Genomic DNA, 25,682 nt, shown 5'->3' with positions numbered 1-25,682 from the left:
AGCCAACTGACTAATTAGATTCACACTTACATCTTCATTGTTAATTGTGGTAACCTGTTTGAAATAAGGTCTCCAAGGGTTAATTAGCCAGCACCATTTATCAGTAAAAGATAATGTACTTAAATTTTAAAAATATGTGCAAATTTGTAAGTCTTTCATTTCCCAATATGAATCTGAACTCCAGAAAAAATTTTCTCATATTGGTAGTTGTATTAAAAACATAAAATCTTAGTTAAGTTGAGAAATAACTGTCTTGGAGAACGGAGGTACTGATTAATGTGTGAATTGTTTCTTGTTCAAGGAAATTCCATATTGTAAAATATGCAAATAACTAGAAAAAAAAAAACAGAATAAAAGATTCAAATTATCATGACCCAAATATTAGTACCTAAAAGACTAATCATATTCTTGTGAGTAGAATTTTTTTCACTGGGTCATATTCATAGTTTCCTGGCAAGCAATTTGAAGATCAAAATTCCTAAGCATTCAAAACCCAGTGGATTTTTTTTTTTAACTTTCTTAGATAAATTTATTTTAAAAGACATCTTTCTTTAAACATTTTCTTTTACTTGAGTGTAGCTGACACACAATGTTACATTAGTTTCAGATAAAAACACAATGGATTTGAAAACAAAAAATACAGCAAAACTAATTATCAAAATATAAGCACTAATTATCATCTGTGTTGATATGCTTCATGTGTCAACTGGGCTAGGCCACAGTACCCAGTTATTCAATTAAGCAATAACCTAGGTGTCACTGTAAGATATTTTGTAAAAGCAGTCAACATCTACAATCCATTGATTCTAAGAAAGGTACTACCCTTCATAATTTGGGTGACCCTTAACAATTCACTTGAAAGGCCTTAAAAAGCAAAACTGAGAGTCCCATGAGAAAGAAAAAATTCTGCCTCAACACTGCAGGATCGGCTCTTGCTCAAGAATTTTCAACCTGCCTGCCTGCCTGTGTTATAAATATCTGACGTGCCTGCTCCTACACTCATGTAAGCCAACTCTCTGAAATATATAAATCTCTTAATTGCATCTGTATCTATCCTCCATCATTCTTCCCTTCTCTCCTCTCTCATCTCTTTGATAAAGAAATGTCTCATGCCTTTTTCTATGAGGAATCTCTATGCTCCATAGCTCCCTACCATTGCTGTAAAGTCAAGTCCATTGCAATTATGCCAGCCCAGTATTGAAATCTGCACATTTGACCATCCAAAATGTGCCACAGATTAGCACATTTAACAGAATAAATTCATACTTTCTCTCTGTAGTTGGAGTGTATTCACTTCGTCAATGAATCTAGGGATTCTGTTTCTTTAAGGAGTAAAAGAAAAGATGTTAAGTTAAAAAAAAAAAAAGGGAAAAAAAGGAAAAAAAAACAAAAGAGAAAAGAAAAAGAAATTTATTAAAAAAGTCAAACCATGGGGGAAAGGAGGAAAGATATGTGGTAAATGCAAGTGTTAATACAGTTCCTGGGATTTAACAGTACCTTTTAGTCTCAACATCCTAATAACCTGGGCAAAAAGCTAAACAAATCATGTAACTCTTTTTACTTAATAAAAGGAAACATTTATTCTTTTAGAGAGAAAAAAACTCTTTTTTCTGGTAGACACTTCTATGAAGAATTTGTTTTCAAGATTTCTTAAATAAGAGATAAAGAACAAAATAACCAACACCTTCAGTACTTGCTTTCAGATTCAGAAATGATTACCTTCTAGCCTTTTCACTTGCTAATCAAAGGCCCAAAACATAAAAACTAAAACTTAATGAGGGAGGAGCTGTATGTCTGATGATGGCAACTGATACAGGAGGTGGCTAGTATATCCCTTAGATCTTCATTGTTCAATGGTGGACACTGGCCACTTGCGGCTTTGACAACCCAAAATGTGACTGGTCTGAATTAAGATATGCTCTAAGGAAGGGCACCTGGGTGACTTAGTCAGCTGAGCACCCAACTCTTGGTTTTGGCTCAGGTCATGATCTCAGGGTCCTGGGACTGAGCCCCACATTGGGGGGCCGTCCCCACCCAGGGGGGAGTCTGCTTGTCTCCCTCTCTCTGTGCCCTTCCCTCCATTATGCTTGTGCATTTTCTCTCTCAAATAAATAAATCTTCAAAAAAATAAATGCTGGGGTGCCTGAGTGGCTCAGTGGGCTAAGCTGCTGCCTTTGGCTCAGGTCATGATCCCAGGGTCCTGGGATCGAGCCCATCCTCGGGCTCTCTGCTCAGCAGGGAGCCTGCTTCCCTCTCCCTCTCTCTCTCTCTCTCTCTGCCTGCCTCTCTGTCTACTTGTGATCTCTGTCTGTCAAATAAACAAATAAAATCTTTAAAAAAAATTAAAATAAATGCTGTAAATATAAAATAAACACTAGATTTCAAAGATGAGTATTAAAAATATAAAATATCTCATTAATAATTTTTATATGCATTACTGCTGAAATGATAACATTTTGATGTACTGGGTTAAATAAAATACATTATTAAAATTAATTTCACCTATTTCTTTTTACTTTTTCTATTGGGCCTCCCGGAAAATTTAAAATTAAATATGTGGCTAACATTTCTATTGTGCAGTAAAGGCCTATATCCATAGATATAGGCCTTTAGTAGTTCTTCCCCAATTTTTGACAACAGGAAGTAAGTGGCCAATGGAGGACTAAGAGCATTAACATTGTGGGAACATTTCTATACAGGTCTGGCTTATCAGCTAGGTAGTTCTATCCTAGAAGATCTTCTTTAGACATAATTTCCTTTGGCCTCACTTTTGGGAGGATCAAGACATTAATCTAAGGCACACTTCTGCAGGGTATCAGTTTGTTAGCAGTGTTCCATGTGGAGAGGAGATGCCTGCTTCTAATCCCTGATGGGCAGCAGTAAGACAGTCACTCTATTATCAAGCTAGAAAAGTACAATCAGGATTCTTATTAGGAAACTAAATCACTAAACTCTTGCATGAGTTAAGTTTCAATTATGCTCATAGGCCAAGTCTATTCAGTCAAGCTGTTCTTGAAAAATTAATCTCGGATCTCTCAAGTATCCAGTATCCAGACAAGTACTGAATAAACTCCAGAATTTTATCCCACTAAGATGATTCTGATCACAAAATTTTCAAGTACATCTGATAGACCTACACATACTCTTTAATATTTCTAAGGAACATATCATTTTGTGCCAACATGACCAATGTGCACTCATGTTACAAAGTCAGCTGGCCTGATGAATTTAATTATTAGGTACTGTGCATTTCAATTTTGAGCTCAATTTTTTCTACTATAGACGACAACTTTGGTTTTAATAAATCCGATGCTCAATAAGTGACCTCCCTGGAAGAGGAATAAGATACTAAAGAGAGTGAAATAGGAAAAGAAAGCCAAACCAGAGGTATGCTTTTATCTGGTCAGTGCTCTGGATGCTGGGACCCAATTCCTGCTGGAAAGTTTTGAGGAGTCATGTTGAATGTGTCTGAATAGTCAATGTGCTTCACCTGTCTGCCCAAAGGGCAGAAGGGAGCATTTATTCATTAGCTCCTATCCCCCAAGGGTCACCTGGTGTGGTAATCCTTTCACATATCTGAATTGATTCCCCATAGGTATCCCATGCTACAGTGTCAAAACAGAAAGCTAAAGCTACTCAGCAGAGCTATAGTAAGGTGACACATATGATAAGATGGACTCTAGCTGCAGCTAGGCTGGAGTAAAGTAGGACAAGAGGATATGAAGGAGGGCTCAAGAGGCATGTGATACTATGTTCTTTTATGCCTGTCCCTTATTCCATTGAGATAAAGAATTTAAATCACCTTCGTGTTATTCCTTATGTTCCACAAATATGTGAAAACATATGATACTTGACTCTCTGCTTATTTCACTTATTTCACTCAGCATGGAGGCATTGGGAGATGGAGAGGAGAAGGGAGTTGGGAAAAATTGGAGGGGGAGACAAACCACGAGAGACTGTGGGCTCAGAAACAAACTGAGAGTTTTGGAGGGGAGGAGGGTGGGGCTTGGGTGAGCCTGGTGGTGGTTATTAAGGAGGGCACATATTGCATGGAGCACTAGGTGTGGTGCATAAACAATAAATTCTGAAACACTGAAAAGAAATAAAATAAAATAAAATGGAAAAAAAAGAATTTAAATCACCTTGAACTACAGAGAAAGAGTATCTTTTCAAAAATTAAAAAATATTAAACAGCTTTGAATATTACATTGGAAATAGGCTGCTCTTAGGCCATGCAAATGGGGAGAAGGAAACAAAGCAGAAAACTTCACAGTAATTTCTATGAAGCAAACATTCAAAATACCACAGTGTTATACTCAAATGCAGATGAATCTCTTTAAAAAGTTCAAATGAGTATAGAGTTTAGAGATATTTCTACATAAGTTCACATCAAATTAGGATTCTTATGGACTTGAAATAATAACAAGTAGAAATAATAAAATAACAGCAGTTATTCCTTATTTAATGCCTATTTTGAGCAAGGCAGGGCTTAGCATTTTACATATACCAGTTTACTAGGTGAAAAAACTACTTTCAAGATTAGTAATTTTCAGCTTTTTGTACTATGATCTTTAGTTAAGTATATTAGGGTTCTCAAAAGACACAGAACCAAAAAGATGTGTATGAATGTGTATGTGTATATATATATATTTTTTTATACATAGTATGTATAGGAATGTATGTATATACATGGTGGAATTGATTAATTTTAGGGAACTGATTCACATAATTGTAGAGGTTAGGAAGTCCAAATCTTTATGGTAGACTGGCAGTCTGGAGGAGACCCAGGGAAGAGGTGATGTTGCCTCAGTCCAAAAGGAGTCTACAGGTAGAATCTACTCTTCCTCAGAGGATGTCCGTCTTTGCTTACGGTCTTCAACTAATTGGATGAGGCCAAACCACATTCTGGAGGGTAATCTGCTTTACTCAATATCTATTGATTTGAATGTTAGTATCAGCTAAAAAAATTCCTTCACAGCAAATTCTAGACTAGTGGTTGACCAAATATCTGGGTGTTATAGCTTAGTGAACTTGACACATAAATATTAATCACTGCAGGCACCTGGGTGGCTCAGTTGGTTCAGCATCTGCCTTTAGCTCAGGTCATGATCCCAGGGTCCTGCGATCTAATGCTTCTTTGGGCAACCTACTGAGCGGGGAGTCTGCTTCTCCCTCTATCCCTTCTACCTCCAGATCATGCACAAATGTGCACGTGCGCGCGCTCTCTGTCTCTCAAAAATAAATAAATAAATAAATAAATAAATAAATAAAATGAAAATAGATCGAGATACATTTCAATATTCAGTAAAAAATACATTTTACATTATAATGGACACAAAATGTATGCATATATGTATGTGAAACAAGAATTTCAGAAAACAATACTCACTCTGAGTCACGTTTTATATGCTGGTATTTCCTATTCCATAATTTTTTCTATTTAATTAAAAAGAAAAAAATACTTATACCCCACTAAATTGATTTCACAGCCCTCTAATGTAACACATAAATTGAAAAAACCCTGCCCTAGATGACATATTCATTTGCTCGTGTTTTAGAATACTGGTTAAAAAAAAAAAAAAGCATCACAGTGGCACAGTGGCAACAGAATGTGATATTTGAGAAGGAAATTAAGTATATTTGAATACATAAAATGCAATAAACATATGTATATCATAAAAATTATGTAAAATGCTTAATTTCTTATTACCATAGCAACGACATACACATAGCAAATTAGTGTAGTATTTTATCACTGTCAAAATAAATATTTGAGAATAAAATCTGGCATACCTAACTGTGACAATCAACTGTGGCTTGGTATCTTTGAGGGTATATTACCAATATAATCTTCCTAAGCACCACTATTACCCTACTTAAAGAAATCACATTATATCTGATAAAAGTGATCAGTAGCAGTTTCTTTTTTTTTTAAATTTAGATGGTGAAAAAAAATCACTACTTCTCCAGCATGAAAGAATAAGAGGAAAATCACAAGAAATTGTTTTGAATTTTTATTTTTATTTATTTTTTTAAATTTACTTGACAGACAGAGATCACAAGTAGGCAGAGAGGCAGGCAGAGAGAGAGGAAGGAAAACAGACTCCCTGCTGAGCAGAGAGCCCGATGTGGGGCTCGATCCCAGAACCCTGGGATCATGACCTGAGCCAAAAGCAGAGGCTTAACCCAATGAGCCACCCAGTCGCCCCAAGAAATTGTTTTGGATAAGATAATTGAGAAAGTGTGGATTAAAAACAAAAACAAAAACAAAAAAAAACCTGACCTCATTTTAACTCTCTTAACCTTTTTCACTCTGGATGTAAGCCCAGTTTTAAAACCTAAATGTGATTTGTCTTTGTGACTGATGATATGACTCAGAAGGTTAACTATTCAGAACTAATTCTGTATACTTTTTAATACGCACCTAGTAAGTTATGATGAATCTCAGAAGAAACTGAGCATAAGCAAATCTAAAAATAATAAAGGCACTTTATTTATATACATTTTTAGAAAAAACCTTTTATGTTCTGCTCCTTAAAGGTCATAAAAGATCAAAACAGAATAAAAAAATGTGCTAAGGATAAATTACGCTCACACTCAGACCTGAGCTTTGTACAGAGGCATATAAAAAGCAATACTTTTAGAATGAAAAGAAAAGTATTGCTTCTTTTTTAGAATGAAAAAGCTTGAAATTTGAGATACTTTTTAGTAAGATCTACCTAAAATCAATATTTTGAAAACCAGAAAGACAACACAAACTAGAATAAAAGTTTCTTGTACAATTCATAAATACCTACAGTTAGGGAGACACAGTAGCTTATGGTTGAGTATAGACTTCAAGGGGCTCAAAATGCTCAAGTGATTCACTTTCATATCCTCCCACATTTTTCTAGAGAAGCATGGCAAATTTTATATAATTTTAGCTTTTATAAAGCTAGAGATCAATATCAAAAACAGTGTGTAGAAAAGGCGTCTCTAAGTGTTATGCTATTGTGTTTCAAGTACTTGTTTTATTCTTTTATTATGAGAGTTAAGTAAAAACATCAGAATACAAAATAACAAAAGTATACCCAAACTATAATAATATACCAATGTAAGAATAACTTGTTAAAGTTGAGTTGTACAAACAGCCATAGGATTTGGGGTAATTTACCATTTCTGTTTTTAAAATTGTTATACTAATTTTTTAATCAAACAAAGTTAAAAAGGCAAAATTGTAACTCTGGCCATGCCAGAGTCACAGAAAGGCCCAATAATTATACTGGCAGGGATAAACTGCAGAGCTTCAGGTACTTCTGAATGGGGAGAAGACTGCTGCTTTGCCTGGTCAAATATAGCCACAATCCGCTATGCATGAGGGAGGTCAAATGACTCGCGTAACTCCACTCAACAGGAACTTTTCACTGTGGATGGCGGTAAACCCATCAAGACACAGCATCTTTGGGGAGGAAGAAATGCTAGTAGTGACTAAAGAACAGGGTGTTGACCAAGCTCAAGGATATATCCTTTCTAGTCTTGGAAACCAAAGATCCCAGAATGAAAAAAAAAAAAGGAAAGGAAAGGAAAGGAAAGGAAAGGAAAGGAAAAAGAAAAGGATCCTGGAACGACTGTGCAACTGAAGATGTAATGCTCCTGTGTAAACTTTCAATAAGACCCAATTTCTGAAAGCAATATGTGAATGTTTTCCCCTTGCAACCTTAAAGATTAATCAGACTAATTTGCTTTTGCAGAGAAAAAAAAGATACTAAAAACAGAATCTAAACATAATTTAACAGAGTTATGATATCTAGGACAGGTTGGTATGTAAAGAAAATTATGACAGCTATTAAGCACATACCAGGTGCTTAGTAAGTAACTGAATGAATACCAGAAATATATAAGCATTAAGGTTTTTAACAAGGAATTCTAAAAATGAAGCCACACTGTTTTCTTTTTAAAGATTTTATTTATTTATTTGAGAGAGAAAGCACAGGAAGAGAGGGCAGTGGCAGAGGGAGAAGGAGAAGCAGACTCCCCGCTGAAAGGGAGCCTGACACAGGGCTAGATCCCAGGACCCTGGGATCATGATCTCACCTGAAGGCAGAAGCTTATGAACTGAGCCCCAAGAAGCCCAACACACTGTTTCTTGTGCATATTGCTATGATAACTCCTTAAGTGATTTTAGTATTTTAGAATTTCAAGTATTTCAGTTGTCAGTTTATTCTACATATCTTATTTTTGTATCAGGGACCCAACCTGTTCTCTTAAAATATAGGATTACAAGGTCTCATTGTATTCTTTTAAATAAAATATTTCAAGTGTATAAATATAGTTAATAATATTATATACACCCATGTGCTCACCATCCAGCATAAGAAACAAAACACTATAGCTATAACCAACTTAAGAAATAAAGCACCACAGATAAAACACTATAGATATGACCATGATCCAGCTTAAGAAATAAAATACTACAGATATGACCAGTAAAACACTCTGTGACCCCTCCCACCAACATTCTCCTTCCCCAGAGGTAATAACTACCCTCAATTTCTTACCTATCATTTTCATACATGTTTTAAAAACTTTTACCACATCTTTATATATCCATAAACAATGGGAGCAGTGATTTCCTAGATTTGTTGGTGCACGTATAGAATTTTGAAAACTATGTACCCATCTTGCTCATTAAGTTGACAAATAATGGTAAAGGATATTTTCCAGTTTACTGCATATCAAATGCATCCTTTAAGTATGTTTTTTGTCAAAGCCTTGGAGCTGCATTTTAACTTATTCAATCTGTGGAAAATATAACCATATAGCTTAATTGGCAGAGCCAGTCCTCATTGTCAAACCCATTCAACCAAATGTGACTTACTCTCTGTCAGAAAAAGTCTAACTTAATTTTTAAATTCAAATAAATGTATTATTATGTGTCCCCATGACAATTTTCTCACTTGTGGATGTTAATTTTAAGAGAGATGAATGGACAGCTAGCTAGGTAGACGAGAAACTATAAGGCAAGGATCCTGGCCTTGAGTTTGTCACCTGGCTGAAATAATGTGTTGCCCCCTTCAATAATTTTTACTGATGCTATCTCTGCTTTAGTCTCAAGAGACTCTCCCTCAGGAGAAATTCGCTTTCTAATAGCCTCTGTTTGGTGCCCTGGAGATTTTTAAACCCCAAGGCAATGCATAAGAGTAAGATTGAGCGCGGACCAGGAAGGAGTACGCTTTCCTTCTGGAAAAAGTGGGATACAGATGACTATGTAAGACATCAGAAAGGAGAACTGGCAGACCAGAAGGATCATTTTTAGGAAAGATGGCATATAGAAAAGAGTGAATATGGAAATGAATGTCTTTAAAGCTATCTGTACCTGCACATCCCACTGAAAGCCTTTGTGTTCTCAGCGGCAAAGGTATCCCAATTTGAAAACCACTCATCAACAGCAGGAGCTGGCAAACCAGGATCTAACCACCACCTGCTCTGTGAATAAAGTTACACTGCACACAACCATACTCGCTTGTTCACGTAATGCCCACTGTAAGTGCGTTCACACTACCACAGCCAAGTTAAATATGAGCAACAATGCTGGGTCTCACAACGCCAGAAATTTGTGCTTGGTACTCTGGAGAACAACTCTGCTACCTCTCCTCTATAGCATTGTGTATATGTTTTTAAAAAATTCTCTTTAAATCAAAATTACATATTCACATAATTTGAGGGGCCACATTGTTCTACAAAGCTTATTATGAAAAATGGTTCTCTCTCCCCCAAAACAACGACTTTATATGCTTTCACTTGATGTCTCTCATTATGGTACAGGCGAAACAAGGGAGTCACGAAAATGTCTGACAGTTACAAAGGAGACTCTGCTCCTGACTCCTCTGCAATATCAAAATAACATCTGTACGTTATGATTTATTTTTCAAATTTAAGCACCGTATATTAACTTACTATTGAAAAGGGATTTATCTCATCCTTCTTGAGACTTAATACTCTCAATATAGTTGTATATCAATATTCAACATTTATATGATTATGAATACACACTATAACAGTAAGTTATCTAGTATTCCAGGATTATTTTTCCTTTTCCTACCTAAGCTTTGTTTTCCTTGGAAATAATAAGTAAATTCTGTGTATTTTCCAGGTACTTATCTATAATTCAACGTCATTTGTTAAGTTCAGTAAGTATATGTTCATTCAATCACTCTAATTTTCAGATTGGTACTTCTTCCCTCAAATTTGTCTGGATACTGTTTTTCCTTTTCCATATTTAAGCTCCCAGATCTCAGTTGGGTAGAGAAGTTGCTGGGTTTTCAAACTTCCACAAAGAGAATTTAATAACATCCTTCTCTTTTCTTCAGGAGACTTAACCCTGAGATCATACTATTATTTAATATATGGTTCATGTTCAAACTTTACTAATTACCTCAATACTGTCCTTTATAGCTAAGTCTCCCCCAGGGTCACATATTACATTTAGTTGCCGTGTTGATTAGTCTTTTTTTGTTGTTCATAACACTGACATGTCCTGAAATATGTTCCAATTTAGGTTTCCCAGTTCTTTCCTCACGATTAGATAAAGATAATGCGTTTTAAGAAATATGACATGAATATTGTCTGACTCTGTGTATTGTATAAGGGGAGACATATGATGTCAAGTTGTTCCACCTGGTACAACTTTTGACCACTTGATTAAAGTGGTATGCACAAATTTATCTACTATAAACAAATCTCCCCCCCCCTTTGTAATTAATAAGTTATTCTGTTGGGAGATAACCTGTTTCCCAACAAAATCTGTCTTAATGGTTTTGATACACACCAATGATTTTTTCCTGAATAAGCTATTACAATGATCACTGAAAAATGGTGACTTTTTTCCAACTCTACTATTTTGCCTACAATTTATTCGTTAGCATCTAATTGCTTCTTAAACAGATTTTCAACTGGGTTATTGTTTTTAGCACCAGCCTCAACTCCACTTTTAGAATTTCCTGGCACTGCCAATTACTGAGCATTCGGGGGTACTGTGATGTAAACCGGGTTGCTTCTGGGCTTTCTTCTCTGCCAGATTAGAAGACATTTTCAATTGTGCTAAATCCGTTACCACCTGTTCATCTGCTTTCCAGCTTCCAAAACAATGTTGCTGTTTTTGCCTCTTCAATTTTTTTGACCTTGTAGGTTTATGTTTTTTTAAATAAATCCCTTTGTTATTTTCATTAGGCTTGAAAAGATAAAGTAAATTCATAGTTTAACTTGCTAACTTTGCTTGAAGGTCCATTAATGTTTCCTTGCTTTCAAACTTTATAGAAAGGTATCATACTATATGATCATCTTCTGTAATTTGCTCTTTTTGCTTGACATCATGTTTCTGAGATTTATCCCCATTGACACACACAGCTCTAGGTCGTTTATCTTTAATGAATGATACTGTAACCCAGAGTACAAGCATTTTCTCATCCATTTCCACTGTATAACCAGAAGTGATAGTGTGAGGTTTGAGGTGGGGGTCTGTTTTTCTACGAGAACATACACTCCATCTTTGCAATTTAAGGTGGCAGGAAAGTGAGGTTACATATGCAAAAATATCCATGTTAAGATATTTCAATTCAGTAACTTATAAAATGAACATAATAATACTGGGCACTGAGAATTCAATCAGTAAGTGTCAGTTACTTGGAGACAATGGTGAAATGGACCTCAAGAATTCAGAAATAAGATTCCTCACTGATAGTTAAACTGTAAGATCAACACGTTATAGGCCAGAACAGAGATGTGAAAAGAATAAATGAAAGAATAGCTGCAGGGCCAGCAACGTTTGATCATAATATAACCACTGTAAGAGCCAAGAAAATAATATGTCAGGCAGAACAGGGAAACAAAGAAAAAAAGACAGTCACAAATGCTGAGAGACAAATGGACAAATACACAAAAAGAGGCAAATGCTGGCAACCCATACAGTGTATCCCCGAAAGCCTCAACCATCATGTAACAATTTTTTTCTATTACAAATCATAAGGTTATTCCTAGGATAGAGACAGATGTTGGGAACTGTGGCCAATTCTATTTAAATATTTCCATTCCTATGGTCAGATTATCCTCACTTTGAGATGGCCACAACAGTTTTAGGCCTGATGCAATTAAACATTTATTTTACTTAACTCCCCTTATCCTAATGCCATACTCACTAGGTAACCTATTGTTCCTTACCTGTGCCAACTGAATTTCTATTGCAAATTAATACACTGAAATTCTGGCAACTTATTTCAAACTTGCATGTCTTTTAGTCATTCTGATATCTTTTAGAGCCAGATCACCTTAGACATGGACAAAAGCGAGTTTTGAGCTTTTCTTAGAACAAGATCAAGTAAACAAGTTACTGTGAGGTATTATCCTACATTACCCCAACCTTTTGTTTCACTACAGCATCACCATCTCCACCTCCATTTCCTACTGGTTTCTAGAATTTCCTCTTCCTTTTTCATGGAAAAAGTAAGTGAGGTCTATCATTACAGCTTTCTTCTACTGTCAGTAAACCTATTGCTGAGTCATGTATTTTGTCAATACTTAGCAATACATCTATTTCCTTTTTGAAGTGGAAAACTTTATTTTGTTTCCTACTATTTTTTCAGTATGAAAGGAAAATCAATATTTAAAAATATTTGCTACATGTGATTTCTAATGGAATAAAGTTGTCATTAGGAAAAGTCGATTGCATTAATTTTGTGACATGTTAATTCAACTTGTACCACACTGATGAAAATGGCTGTACTATATTGGCAACCTACAGTAAAATGTGTATTTCTAGGATAGCAGGACGGGCAATGCTCACCTTCAAAATATGTTCACTTTTACAAAGTCTTTTATGTTGGCTGTCAGAAGTTCAATGTCATGGAAACCATGTAATATATTGACATGGCACTGGGATTTCCACTTTTGTCAACAAAATCCTATCCAATAATGAATCAGGCTCTGTGTTAGGTGCCTGTGACAAACAAATGAATGAGACATAATCTTTGTGCTATACAGCTCACAATATTTTCTCACAATTTTTCTGACAATAGTCAGAAAAATGGATGAACTAAACAAAGAATGATAACACTAAACTTAAATGGCTATACAGCTGCACAAGGCGGTATAGTTATACCTAGAAAGGAGTAATTAACTCTAGGAGATAAAAAGTTGAGAAAACAGTTGAGGAAAACATCAAAGAATTTTAAGGGGAATTAAGCACAAGCAGAAGTGTGCCACCTGGTAAGAGAGGGAAAAGACAGCAAACCTGAGAGATAGCATGAAGATCCTTAGAGAGGAGAGTGGGTATATCAAGTGTAAGGAGAAAAGTAGAAAACTCAGTTGGGCATATATCAGGAGGCCTTGTATGGTCTGCCAATCAGTGAAACTTTCTTTTGGCTAGGCTTTCCCAAGAAGTGTGTTTAAAAATTTATTCCTTTAAGCCTTCAAAGAGGCCAGGAGAAAAAATGTGGGGGTCACAGGGTAAGTGTGTGTTTGATTTTATAACAAACAGCCAGTTTTGGAATGTGGTTGTATTATTTTCACAATAACCAGCACTGTATGAAAGGGATGGTTGCTCTAGTTAGAACTAGTGTTAACCTTTTGAATTTCAGCTCTTTTCATGGGTGTGCAGTGCAGTGGCATCTCAGTGTGGTTTCCCTAATGACTAGAGATGGTGAGTATCTTTTCATATGCTTAGTAATAATTCTCCTATCTTATGAAGTGACTGTTTAAGACTTTTATCCAATTTTTATTAGCTTTGTCTTTTTTTCTTTTAGGTCATTGAGTTGATGGGTTCTTTATATAGTCTGGAGTCCTTTGTCAAATACATGGATTATGACTATTTTCTCCTAGTGTATTGCTTTCCTAATGTTCTCTTTGAATAAGCTTAGTTTTAAATTTTGATTAAGTTTAATCATCAATGCCTCTCCCTTCTGGATCATGCTTTCTATGTCCTGCCTCCCTCAAAGTTGTGAAGATATTCCACTACGTATCTTCTAGAAGCTTTATGAGTTTTAGTTTTTCTGTTTAGTCTGTGCTCCATCTTACACTAACATTGGTACATGATGTTAGGTAGGGATCAAGGCTTATTTTTTTCCACATGGATATTAAGTTCTTCTAGCATCATTTGTTGAAAAAACTTTCCATTTGTAACTGTGTTCCTTTGGTGCTGCTGTCAAAAGCCAGTTGGATGTATAGTGTCTATTTCTGGATGCTCTATTCTTTTCCATTCACTTATTTATATATCTCTATGCCACTTCCACACTGTCTTGATTACTATAGTAATAACTACAGAGTAAATCTTAATATCAGACAATATAAGTCCTCTAATTTTTTTCTCCTTTTGCATGATCGCTTTCAGCTACTTTAGGGCTTTGCATTTTCAAATACATTTTAGAATTCATATACATCTTGATTTCTACAAGTCTAATGGGATTTTTATTGGATTTGTATTTGACTGACTCTCTACTTCAGTGGTTCGCAAAGTATAGACCAGTAGCATCAACGTCACCCTAGGAACTTGTTATAAATGAAAATATTCAAATAAATAAATAAAAATCTTTAAAATAAAAAAAAAGAGAGAGAGAGAATATTCAGGCCTTACCCTAGACCTAGTGGGTCAAAAACTCTAGGGCTGGGACCCTGCAATCTGTGTTTTAACAAGGCTTCCTGGTGATTCTGATGCACAATAAAGTGTAAGACTTGCTGCTGCAGATCAATTTGGAAGAATTAACATCTCAGCAATATTAAATATTCCTACCCACGAACAGACATTTCTCTCCATTAATTTAGGTCTTCTTCAATTTCTCTCACTAGCATTCTGTAGTTTTAAGTGTACATGTCTTGCATACATTTTGCTTAATTTATATCAGGGTATTTTATGTTCTGGTGCTACTGTAAATGGCATTTTAAGCATTATTGGCTAGCTTTTAACCATAGTGTAAAGGTGAAAGGGACAAAAGTCTCTTCGGGGTAGGAGTTCACTAAGAGACTTGAAAAAAAGTAGAGAGCTCAACTGATTGGTAACATCTTGAAAACTAACTAGTTTTAACAGGCATGCAAGATTACAATGTTGTTTTCAATGAATTGCTACAGGCTTTAAACAAAGCAACTGTGATGACCACTAAAAGAGGGACAACCAGATGTGCTCTCACATAGTCTTGTCAAACATTTTCTACAATCCTGACAAAAAGATCAAAATATGGGTATCCAGCCTATGGCTCCAGCTGTGAAATTCAAAGAGACAGAGTAACATGTTGAACCACATGAAGAACATAAGATAAACAAAATCTAAACTGTGGCAAGCTCTATAGGTGAAATGGACTGGGTTTTTCAACAGACAAACTTAGCAAAAAATAAAAGGGATGGAGGAGAACCACACAGATTGACATGAGATTTAAATCAAATATGAAGTTTTTACAAAATGGACAACTCTAAATTATCATGTACATCTGAGTGGTCGAATTAGTTAAAACTGAGAAAATGATCATTGTAAAAGTCAAGTTCGGGGTTTCTTTTGGGGGAGGTTGTACTGATACAGGGCATATGATTCTGGAGCAGCTGACAGAGTTCTGTTTTTGACCTGTGTGGAATTCACCTTATAATAACCCATTAAGCTATACATTTAATTCTTGTGGTTCTCTGTATACTTGTCTTATTTTACATGAAGTAGGTTTTACTCTCTTAATACAACATGTAGAATCTGAAATTTGACAGTTTACAAGTTTTAGTGGTAGAGCACTGTTTGGTGATGATAAGAACTAAGGTGTGGCTATCAAAGTGGCTGTTCACTTGAGGTAGGGATATTAGTGTGGATGAAGTAAAAAAAAAAAAAAAAAAAAAAAAAAAAAACCAAACAACTGAATGGCTAAGACCTGGGAAGGCACTGAAGGAGAACTCTGTAATTTGGTTCTCATCTCCACTATCAGTAAGGGGAGTGGCCTAGACGTTGGCAGAGACAAAAATTATAAACAGGGACAGGAAAATATACTTCGATTGCAAAGTTACTACTCTCCTTTGGGCCCACAAAATGAAACAATACTTTTGCAAGTGACTAGGGAAAGAAGGGCAGTTGAACCCACTTTGTTTCTGTGGGTTGTGGTAAAATGAGCACGAAGAGCCTCAGTACCATTTAGACACAAACAAATTTCAGTTGAGGCTTTCTGTCAGAGAAAGGTCCTAAGAAAATATGAAAGGTGAAGGATAATCTGCTAAAAAAGAAACAGAAATTCCTGAAACACAATGGAAAAGATCAGGAGGGAGAGAAAGGGGTGTGTATGCGTGTGTGTGTGTGTGTGTGTGTGTGTGTGTGTATGTGTTGGGGCGGTACAGAAGAGCATAAGAAGGGTGAGATTGATAGGACGTTAATCACTTTGTATACCAATGTTTCCACGGAAGAAGCCTTTTAAAGTTCTAAAGATGGAAGAATCATCTTTAGTTCTGAGAACAGGAGTTCTTATTATGGTCAAGAGAAGGGGACTCTGGAGGGCTTCTCAATGCTGCCTACCACTATAAACCACTGGGGATAATTCTGAATCTTGGATCACAATGACTTTTCTTCCTTTTTATTCCAAGGTTCACTGATATTAGAAAGAATGTCTGACAAGAGTAGGGCAGGGTCAAAGTGGAAGCAACATTCAAAACTAGAAATGGGCTTAGAGACCATTCAGACCCTGGCCTAACAAACATTAATGGGGTCAGTATAGAAGAAATGAAGCATAAGTGTGTCAATTTAGGAGTCATCATGAATTCTGCCCTGGAGTACACAACAAGTGGGACCAGAGTGTTGGAGCCCATTTATGTTGTCATCCGGGTTGTAGCAGTGATGGCAGAGGGGGAGAGAAAACAGGAGGGAAGTCATAAATAGAAGAAACGGAATAGGCAGTACACTAATGAATTTGGAAATTTTCCTCTTTTGAAATACATTACTTCTTATGAAATAACTTTAGAACACTTTATGCTATTGTTTTAAAATGAAAATTGGGACACCTGGGTGGCTCAGTTGGTTAAGCAGCTGCCTTCGGCTCAGGTCATGATCCCAGCGTCCTGGGATCGAGTCCCATATCAGGCTCCTTGCTCGGCAGGGAGCCTCCTTTTCCCTCTGCCATTCTGTCTGCCTGTGCTCACTCTCTTTCCCTCTCTCTCTCTCTCTCTGATAAATAAATAAAATATTTTTTAAAAATGAAAATTATGAAATGTTTTAAAAATATATACACCACAGCATTGCTATACTTTATATTCTGTAAACTACCAAAACTATGTTTCTGAAGTTTAAAATAAAAATTCAACTATTAATTACTGAGTGTTTTATATTACATGCTAATTGTATTTCTTCAGATAGAGTTAAATGTATATAAGATTACAAAATTTTACAGTTGCTATAAAGTTAAGGGCAAAATGGACAGGACCATGAGATTCAGTGTTTCTCAGACTTTTCACCAAACACACCCACATCAAAACAAAGTTCCCAGGAACTAGGCAAAATGTCCTGAGGCAAACTGCTCCTAAGTCTAAACTTTCAAAAATGTATTTTTGTTTTGTACTGCATTTTTATTTCATTTAAAAATTCATATGAATTTCATGTTATATTCCATAACTTGTGCATTTATTTTATTAAAAAGACATTTTAAATTGTTTTCTCTGGAGTAAAATTAACCCTCTGGAAGATGCATATATTTATCTGAGGCTCTATGTAAACTCCCAATTGAGAAACACAGCGTTATTAAAACAAGCTATTTGAATATTTTCATTGTGTATTCTTACCTCCATAGTAGGTGGAGTCTTTCTTGTTTTTCTAATCCAAGCTAGAAAGAAAAATGATACTTAAATGTAAGTTTTTGATAATTTACACAAGCATTTTATTCATTCATGCATGAAACAAATATTTATTAGCACCTGTTACATGTTGTTTTAGGCACTGGGTATACAAGAAGGAACTAAACGTGAATTTCCTCCTCTCCTGCAGCACTTACACTAGTGAAGGGGAACAATAAACAAATACACAAAACATATGATGTCAGGTTGTGATTTGTATCATAAAAAAATACAACAGCATAGGGAGTTTATTAAAGAGGGGACAGTCCATATCTAAAATCAGACCTCATAATTGTCTGAATTCAACTGAGTGCCTGATGCCTTATAGCAACAGGAAAAAACTGGGGCAGGTGCCTCTAGGGAAGTGTATCAGAATCACATGGAAGACATATAGTACATCATTTAGGAGTAGAATCAGATCTTCTGGGTTCAAATCCCAGCTTCATCACTTACTAGCTGTGTCACTTGGGGGAAGCTGTTTAATTTTCTAAAAAACAGATTCCTATCTGTAAAATATAAATTATAAAAGTATCTACATTTTAGAGTTTGTTGTGAATGTTAAATGATATCTATAGATTCTTAGCTTAGTCTGGCATACAGGAAGCATTAAGTCTAAGTTAATACTATCATTATCACTATTAGCCCATAAACCTATATATATTTTTTTACAACAGACTCAAAAACACTGAGATTAATAATATCTTCTTGGCCTATGGGGATAGATAGAAAACTATGATAAAGTATACTTTAGAAATTTGGTCTTTAAAAAGTAGAAAACTGCTTGATCACTTTAGTTGATTTAGTTTTCATCACAAAACTGTAAGGTATCCTTATTTAATAGAAAAATTAAATAACTTTCTCAAATTTACACGTTAGGTAGTAACGGTGGCATCTGAGTCCAGATTTGACCCTGTCTCTAGCTCCAAAAGCTACCCAGGATCGACTAAGCAGCCTCACCAATTTCAGTAAGAAATAAGCAAGAACACACAACTCGGAAGAGGAATAGGGTATAACCTTAATTACATGCCAGAAAGTAAGAATTACTAACCCTGTTTTACAGATTGGGAAACTGAGGTTCAGAAAGATTGAGCAATCTGCCTAAACTCACATAATTAGTGAATAACAGCCTGGGAATCAACCCCCTCAGGCTCTAAAACCTGAGCTCTGCCTGCTAACTAGCTCCCTTCTCTTCCCACCAGCTCCACCAGCCTGCCTTCTGTCATCCAAGTCATAGCACCAGGAACTGTCCTCATGACAAGCCCAGTACTGAATGGCTATTGGGGTACAGAGAACAACATTTAACTGCAGGCCTTGCGCTGATTCCATAAATGTATTTTTAATACAGTCCCAGCATTTTAACCTTCTGCCCTCTAGCTTCTAAGTTTTCACCCGTTGTTCTCTGCATTCTCTTTCTCCTTATCTTCTATTCCTATTTGGTCCCTCTCTAGCCACAACTTATACAGATTTTATGTTCCTTGTTAGGTTTGTAAGGTTGTCAGGGGCAAGATGCATGCATGGGAGATTTATGTTTCTACCACTTAAATGTCTCCAAACAGCAGGTACTTAATACAGCTGTTAATGAATATATCCACTATAAAATACTTCCACTATATGACTATTTGTTGTAATGGAACTTTTGCCTGTGTTAGAAAATCCAGCTCAGCAATAGTAAAACTCCTCTGTGCAATCATGGAAATTAGTGCTTTATGGAATTTTCAACTGCCTCTTTATGGTCAAGTTAAGTTACTTAACTTTATTTATAGACATTTATTTTTCTAGGACAGAGGCTTCTTTTGAAATAATTCAATATGAGCCATATACCTCTAAAAGGTTTTAAGCGGTTTTAAGTAGTAAATCTTTAGTTTTAAAGTAAATTAGAAAGTTAATTCAGAAAAATCAACTGCTAGGGCAGGGTCAGCAAACTATATAGCCCGTAAGCTAAATGGAACCCAAGGTTTGTTTTTACATTTTTAATTGGTTGAAAAAAATATTAAATGAAGAACAATATTTCACGACACATGAAAATTATATATAATTCAAATTTCAGTGTCACTAAGTAAGGTTTTATTGGAACACAGCCACTTATTTGTTTACATATTATCTATAGCTGCTTTTGTACTACATCAACAGAGTTGAGTAGTTGTAACAAAAATAGTAGAACCCTCAGAGCCCAAAACATTTATCACCTGGCCTTTTAAAGAAGTTTGCCTGCCTCTGTACTAGGGCTACCAATAAGTAAGGCCTTGTAGCAAGAACTATCTGTCTTGATTCAAAAATACTTTCATATTATCTAAAACAAAAATCATTATTATTTTTAAAATAACAATCATTATTAAATATTACACTTTCTACTAATGAATACCATGTACTTGAGAGTCTGTGACCACCTATTATTGGCATGAGATCACACTGAAAAAATAAAGGCACACAACATACTTACTATTACCATGAGAAAAACAACTTACAACAACAATCGGTCTTATGGATGAGTCTATAAAGCTGCACTTTCAGATTTTTGGTTAAGTCAGAAAAATACTTCAATAGAATCTCAATAATTTTTAAAAATCCCAGTGTAAATTAATAGATTGAGTAATGCTGGTATGTACTTTCTAAAGTTTACTGGTTTTGTATAAGTTTATAAAATTCATGCATGGAAGAATGCAATATAACTCAAATAATGTATTAAGAACTGCCTAGAATAGTCCCCTCAGGGGACACACTATTCTCTCAGGAAAGATACAGGACTTCCTTAGCTCTGTTTTAAATGGCTCAAGGAAAAAGATCTTTGTTTTATCTAGATAAATAAATGCAATTGCTGAGATAAATTTGTATAATTCTACAATAACCAGATACTTGTAATGTTCTTGAGATGATGGTTGATGCCAATTTACTGCTATGTATCCAATAAAGGGTACAGCTGGAAATATTCAATGTGATCACTCATTTATATAATATTCCCTAACTTTCCCAATCACTATATGCAACAAAGGAAATACCCTGCTGAAGGTTGGCAAAGGTTAGGAAGAGGAAGGAATAAAAATAAGCATTAATATCAAATCATTATATTTCTTTTTTTTAATCCTCATAACAATCTGGAATTGAACCTCTATCCAATTATAAACTATATAATGATTTTGCCATTGCTAATTATATCTGTATGGTGGATTCTGTATCAGTCTTCATTATAATGTAACCATTGTTTGAGTAGAATTTAGCAAGATAACTGGACAGTTTATGCCTTAAGATCTTAGCATTCTTTCATCAATGTTCATTTGCATTCTCATCAGTATGCATGAGATTTTCAATGAACTTTAATACTCTTATTGGAACATAACACACTATAATAAGCGTAAAAGTGAGCATGCAAATTAAAGTTCCCATTAATCACTAAAAGAGACTGGAAGAAGCAAGCAGGAAAATACTTCATGAAGCATATAGTCTTCAAATTTCCATAAGCACTGAAAATGGCTAACACATTCTGAGAAGCAGTACCCACTGGGGTTAAGGTAAATGAGACATTTATCACTAGAGTCAGTAAGGTGACCATTCAGAACTAAAATTATGGAAAGCTTGTCAACAGTCTGCATCCAAAAGATTACATTAGAAATATGTGTTGTTTACTTCACTGAAGGAAAAGACAACACTATACTAAAGCCTCATCTTAAAAAAATGATATCTTCCAGTTCTGGGTGTGTACACATTATAAAAAAACTATAAAAATAAGAATCCATATTTTTTAACTGTGAAAATTCTTCAAATCACAGAAAATGAGTCACTTTCTGATTACTGACCCTTGGGCATATCTTAAGGATATTATTAGATTTAGTTGGCACATTTAAGTTAAATATTTTGTAGTGCTCATGATGATTACTGTTCTTTTTTCTTAATCCACTTTATTGAGATATAATTTATAAAGAATGCAGTGAAACCATACCTAGGAATAAACCTAACCAAAGAGACACAGAATCTATACTCAGAAAACTATAAAGTACTCATGAAAGAAATTGAGGAAGACACAAAGAAATGGAAAAATGTGCCATGCTCCTGGATTGGAAGAATAAATATTGTGAAAATGTCTATGCTACCTAAAGCAATTTACACATTTAATGCAATTCCTATCAAAGTACCATCCATCTTTTTCAAAGAAATGGAACAAATAATGCTAAAATTTATATGGAACCAGAAAAGACCTCGAATAGCCAAAGGGATATTGAAAAAGAAAGCCAACGTTGGTGGCATCACAATTCCGGACTTCAGGCTCTATTACAAAGCTGTCATCATCAAGACAGCATGGTACTGGCACAAAAACAGACACATAGATCAATGGAACAGAATAGAGAGCCCAGAAATAGACCCTCAAATCTATGGTCAACTAATCTTCGACAAAGCAGGAAAGAATGTCCAATGGAAAAAAGACAGCCTTTTCAATAAATGGTGCTGGGAAAATTGGACAGCCACATGCAGAAAAATGAAATTGGACCATTTCCTTACACCACACACAAAAATAGACTCAAAATGGATGAAGGACCTCAATGTACGAAAGGAATCCATCAAAATCCTTGAGGAGAACACGGGCAGCAACCTCTTCGACCTCTGCCGCAGCAACATCTTCCTAGGAACAACGCAAAAGGCAAGGGAAGCAAGGGAAAAAATGAACTACTGGGATTTCATCAAGATCAAAAGCTTTTGCACAGCAAAGGAAACAGTTAACAAAATCAAAAGACAACTGACAGAATGGGAGAAGATATTTGCAAACGACACATCAGATAAAGGACTAGTGTCCAGAATCTATAAAGAACTTAGCAAACTCAACACCCAAAGAACAAATAATCCAATCAAGAAATGGGCAGAGGACATGAACAGACATTTCTGCAAAGAAGACATCCAGATGGCCAACAGACACATGAAAAAGTGCTCCATATCACTCAGCATCAGGGAAATACAAATCAAAACCACAATGAGATATCAGCTCACACCAGTCAGAATGGCTAAAATCAACAAGTCAGGAAATGACAGATGCTGGCGAGGATGCGGAGAAAGGGGAACCCTCCTACACTGTTGGTGGGAATGCAAGCTGGTGCAGCCACTCTGGAAAACAGCATGGAGGTTCCTCAAAATGTTGAAAATAGAACTACCCTATGACCCAGCAATTGCACTATTGGGTATTTACCCTAAAGATACAAATGTAGTGATCCAAAGGAGCACATGCACCCGAATGTTTATAGCAGCAATGTCCACAATAGCCAAACTATGGAAAGAACCTAGATGTCCATCAACAGATGAATGGATCAAGAAGATGTGGTATATATACACAATGGAATACTATGCAGCCATCAAAAGAAATGAAATCTTGCCATTTGCAACAACATGGATGGAACTAGAGCGTATCATGCTTAGCGAAATAAGTCAAGCAGAGAAAGACAACTATCATATGATCTCCCTGATATGAGGAAGTGGTGATGCAACATGGAGGCTTAAGTGGGTAGAAGAAGAATAAATGAAACAAGATGGGATTGGGAGGGAGACAAACCATAAGTGACTCTTAATCTCACAAAACAAACTGAGGGTTGCCGAGGGGAGGGGGTTTGGGAGAAGGGGTTGGGATTATGGACATTGGGGAGGGCATGTGATTTGGTGAGTGCTGTGAAGTGTGTAAACCTGGTGATTCACAGACCTGTACCCCTGGGGATAAAAATATATGTTTATAAAAAATAAAAAAATTATAAAAAAAAAAAAAAAAGAATGCAGTGAAACCATTTTAAGTGTGCAACAATTCTGAAAAATGTATACAACCTTTTTTTTTTTAAAAGATTTTATTTATTTATTTGACAGAGAGAGAGATCACAAGCAGGCAGAGAGTCAGGCAGAGAGAAAGGGGGAAGCAGGCTCCCTGCTGAGCAGAGAGCCCAATGTGGGGCTCGATCCCAGGACCCTGAGATCATGACCTGAGCCAAAGGCAGTGGCTTAAACCACTGAGCTAACCAGGCGCTCCCTGTATACAACCGTCTAACCAGCACAACAATCAGTATACAGAACACTTCCATCATTCCCATAAGTTGTCTAATGTCTAACCACATGCAAACACCCACCCTAATCCATTCACAGGCCCTAATTATTTATTGCTGCACTTTCTGTCACTGTTGATTAGTACTGCCTTACCTACAATTTCATATAGATGGTTTACAGTATGTACTGATTTGCATCTTATTTTACTCAACCTAATATTGTCAAAGTTCATCCATGTAACTGTGTCTGGAGAACAGTGTTTTAAGGTAGGCTCCATAGCCCCCATCTCTGTTATTTTTAAAATAAATGCCCTGTGACTTACTTCTAACTGTGATAACAGGGCAAAGGTGATGGGATGTCTATGAGTGCATGATTATGTTAGGTAGGGTTACAGCATCTATTTTGCTGGAGCCTCTCCCTTCCTGGTTGTAAGGGAAAAACTGGCCATGTTGGAGGATCCTATGTGGCAAGAAACTGCCAGTAACTTCTAGGAGCTTAGGGTGGCCTCTGGCCAGCATCAGGGGAAAAATTGAAGCTCACAGTCCTACAACTGCAAAGAAATGAATGCCATAAATAACCACACACATAGGAAGTGGATCCTTCCACACTCACACCTCCAGATGAGAAAGCAGCCCTGTCTGACACGTTGATTGAAGCCTTGTGAGATCTTAGGTAGAGAATCTATCTAGGCTGTGCCTGGATTTGTAACCACAGAAACCAGGAGATGGTAAATATCCAGATTTTTAAACTACGTGTATGGTAATAATTATATGAAGCACTAAAAAACAAATACAATGAGCATAGCAGCAGTTCATTCTTTTTATTGCTGTGTAGTATTCCACTGTATAGAAAAATGACAGTGTGTTTACCACTCACTTTTTGTTGGGTGTCTCTGCAGCTTTCAATTTTGTACTTTTATGACTAAAGCTGCTATGAAAATTTTGGGTACAAGTGTTTGGGGAGACCTATGTTTTTATATCTCAAGGTTAATACCCAACAGAACTTCTGGATTATAAAATATGTGTATGTTCAAATCTATAAAGATTTAATAAACTGTTTTCCAAAGTAGTTGTACCATTTACACTTCAGCCAAACTATATATGAAAGTTTCAGGTACTTTACACCTCTTTAACACTTGTATCATCATTCTTTTAAATTCTAAGTAGTCAGTGTTACGTGTTGGTGAGAATGTAAACTGATACAGCCAGTCTGGAAAACAGTATGGAGGTACCTCAAAAAATAAAAAAAAATAGAACTACCATATGATCCAGTAATACCTCTACTGGAATATCTATCCAATGGAAATGAAATCACTATCTTAACACTGTATCTGTGCTCCCATGTTCTCTGCAGCATTACTGACCATAGCCAAGTTATGGAAATAACGTAAGAGTCCATTCACAGATAAATGAATAATGAAATTGTGGTGTGTGTGCATATATATGTATATATGTGTGTATGTGTGTGTGTGTATATATGCATACATGCACACACATATAAAATATGCATATATATACATATATATTTACAATGGAATATTATTCAACCTTAAAAAGAAGAAAATCCTGCTATTTGTAACAATATCAGATAAACCTAGAAGATATGGTAAATGAAATATACTAGACACAGAAAGAAAAATACTACGTGATCTCATTTTTATGTGGAATGTAAAAAAGTTGAATTCATAGAAGCACAAAGTAGAATAGTAGTTACCAGGGATGGGAGGTGGGGGACATGCTGAGTGAGAAGCCCCATACCATCCCACAACCTTGAGATCATGACCTAAGTTGAAATCAAGAGCTGGACACTTAATGGACTGAGCCACCCAGGTGACCCAACACTTAGGTTTTAATTTAGTAAAATAT

At 35.8% G+C, this 25,682-nt stretch overlaps 1 protein-coding gene across 1 annotated transcript in view; it reads right to left on the bottom strand.

Moving 5' to 3' along the window:
• Positions 1 to 25,682, bottom strand: part of NDUFAF2 (NADH:ubiquinone oxidoreductase complex assembly factor 2) — a 159,627-nt gene that overhangs the window by 21,819 nt on the left and 112,126 nt on the right. The window contains exon 3 of the mRNA XM_059175064.1: positions 17,761 to 17,801. Within this exon, the coding sequence (XP_059031047.1) occupies positions 17,761 to 17,801 (41 nt within the window). The remainder of the gene's footprint in view (positions 1 to 17,760; positions 17,802 to 25,682) is intronic.

Source organism: Mustela lutreola, chromosome 5 (genome assembly GCF_030435805.1).
Source record: "Mustela lutreola isolate mMusLut2 chromosome 5, mMusLut2.pri, whole genome shotgun sequence".
Taxonomy (NCBI): Eukaryota; Metazoa; Chordata; class Mammalia; order Carnivora; family Mustelidae; genus Mustela; species Mustela lutreola.
This window is presented reverse-complemented; position numbering and strand designations above follow the sequence as displayed.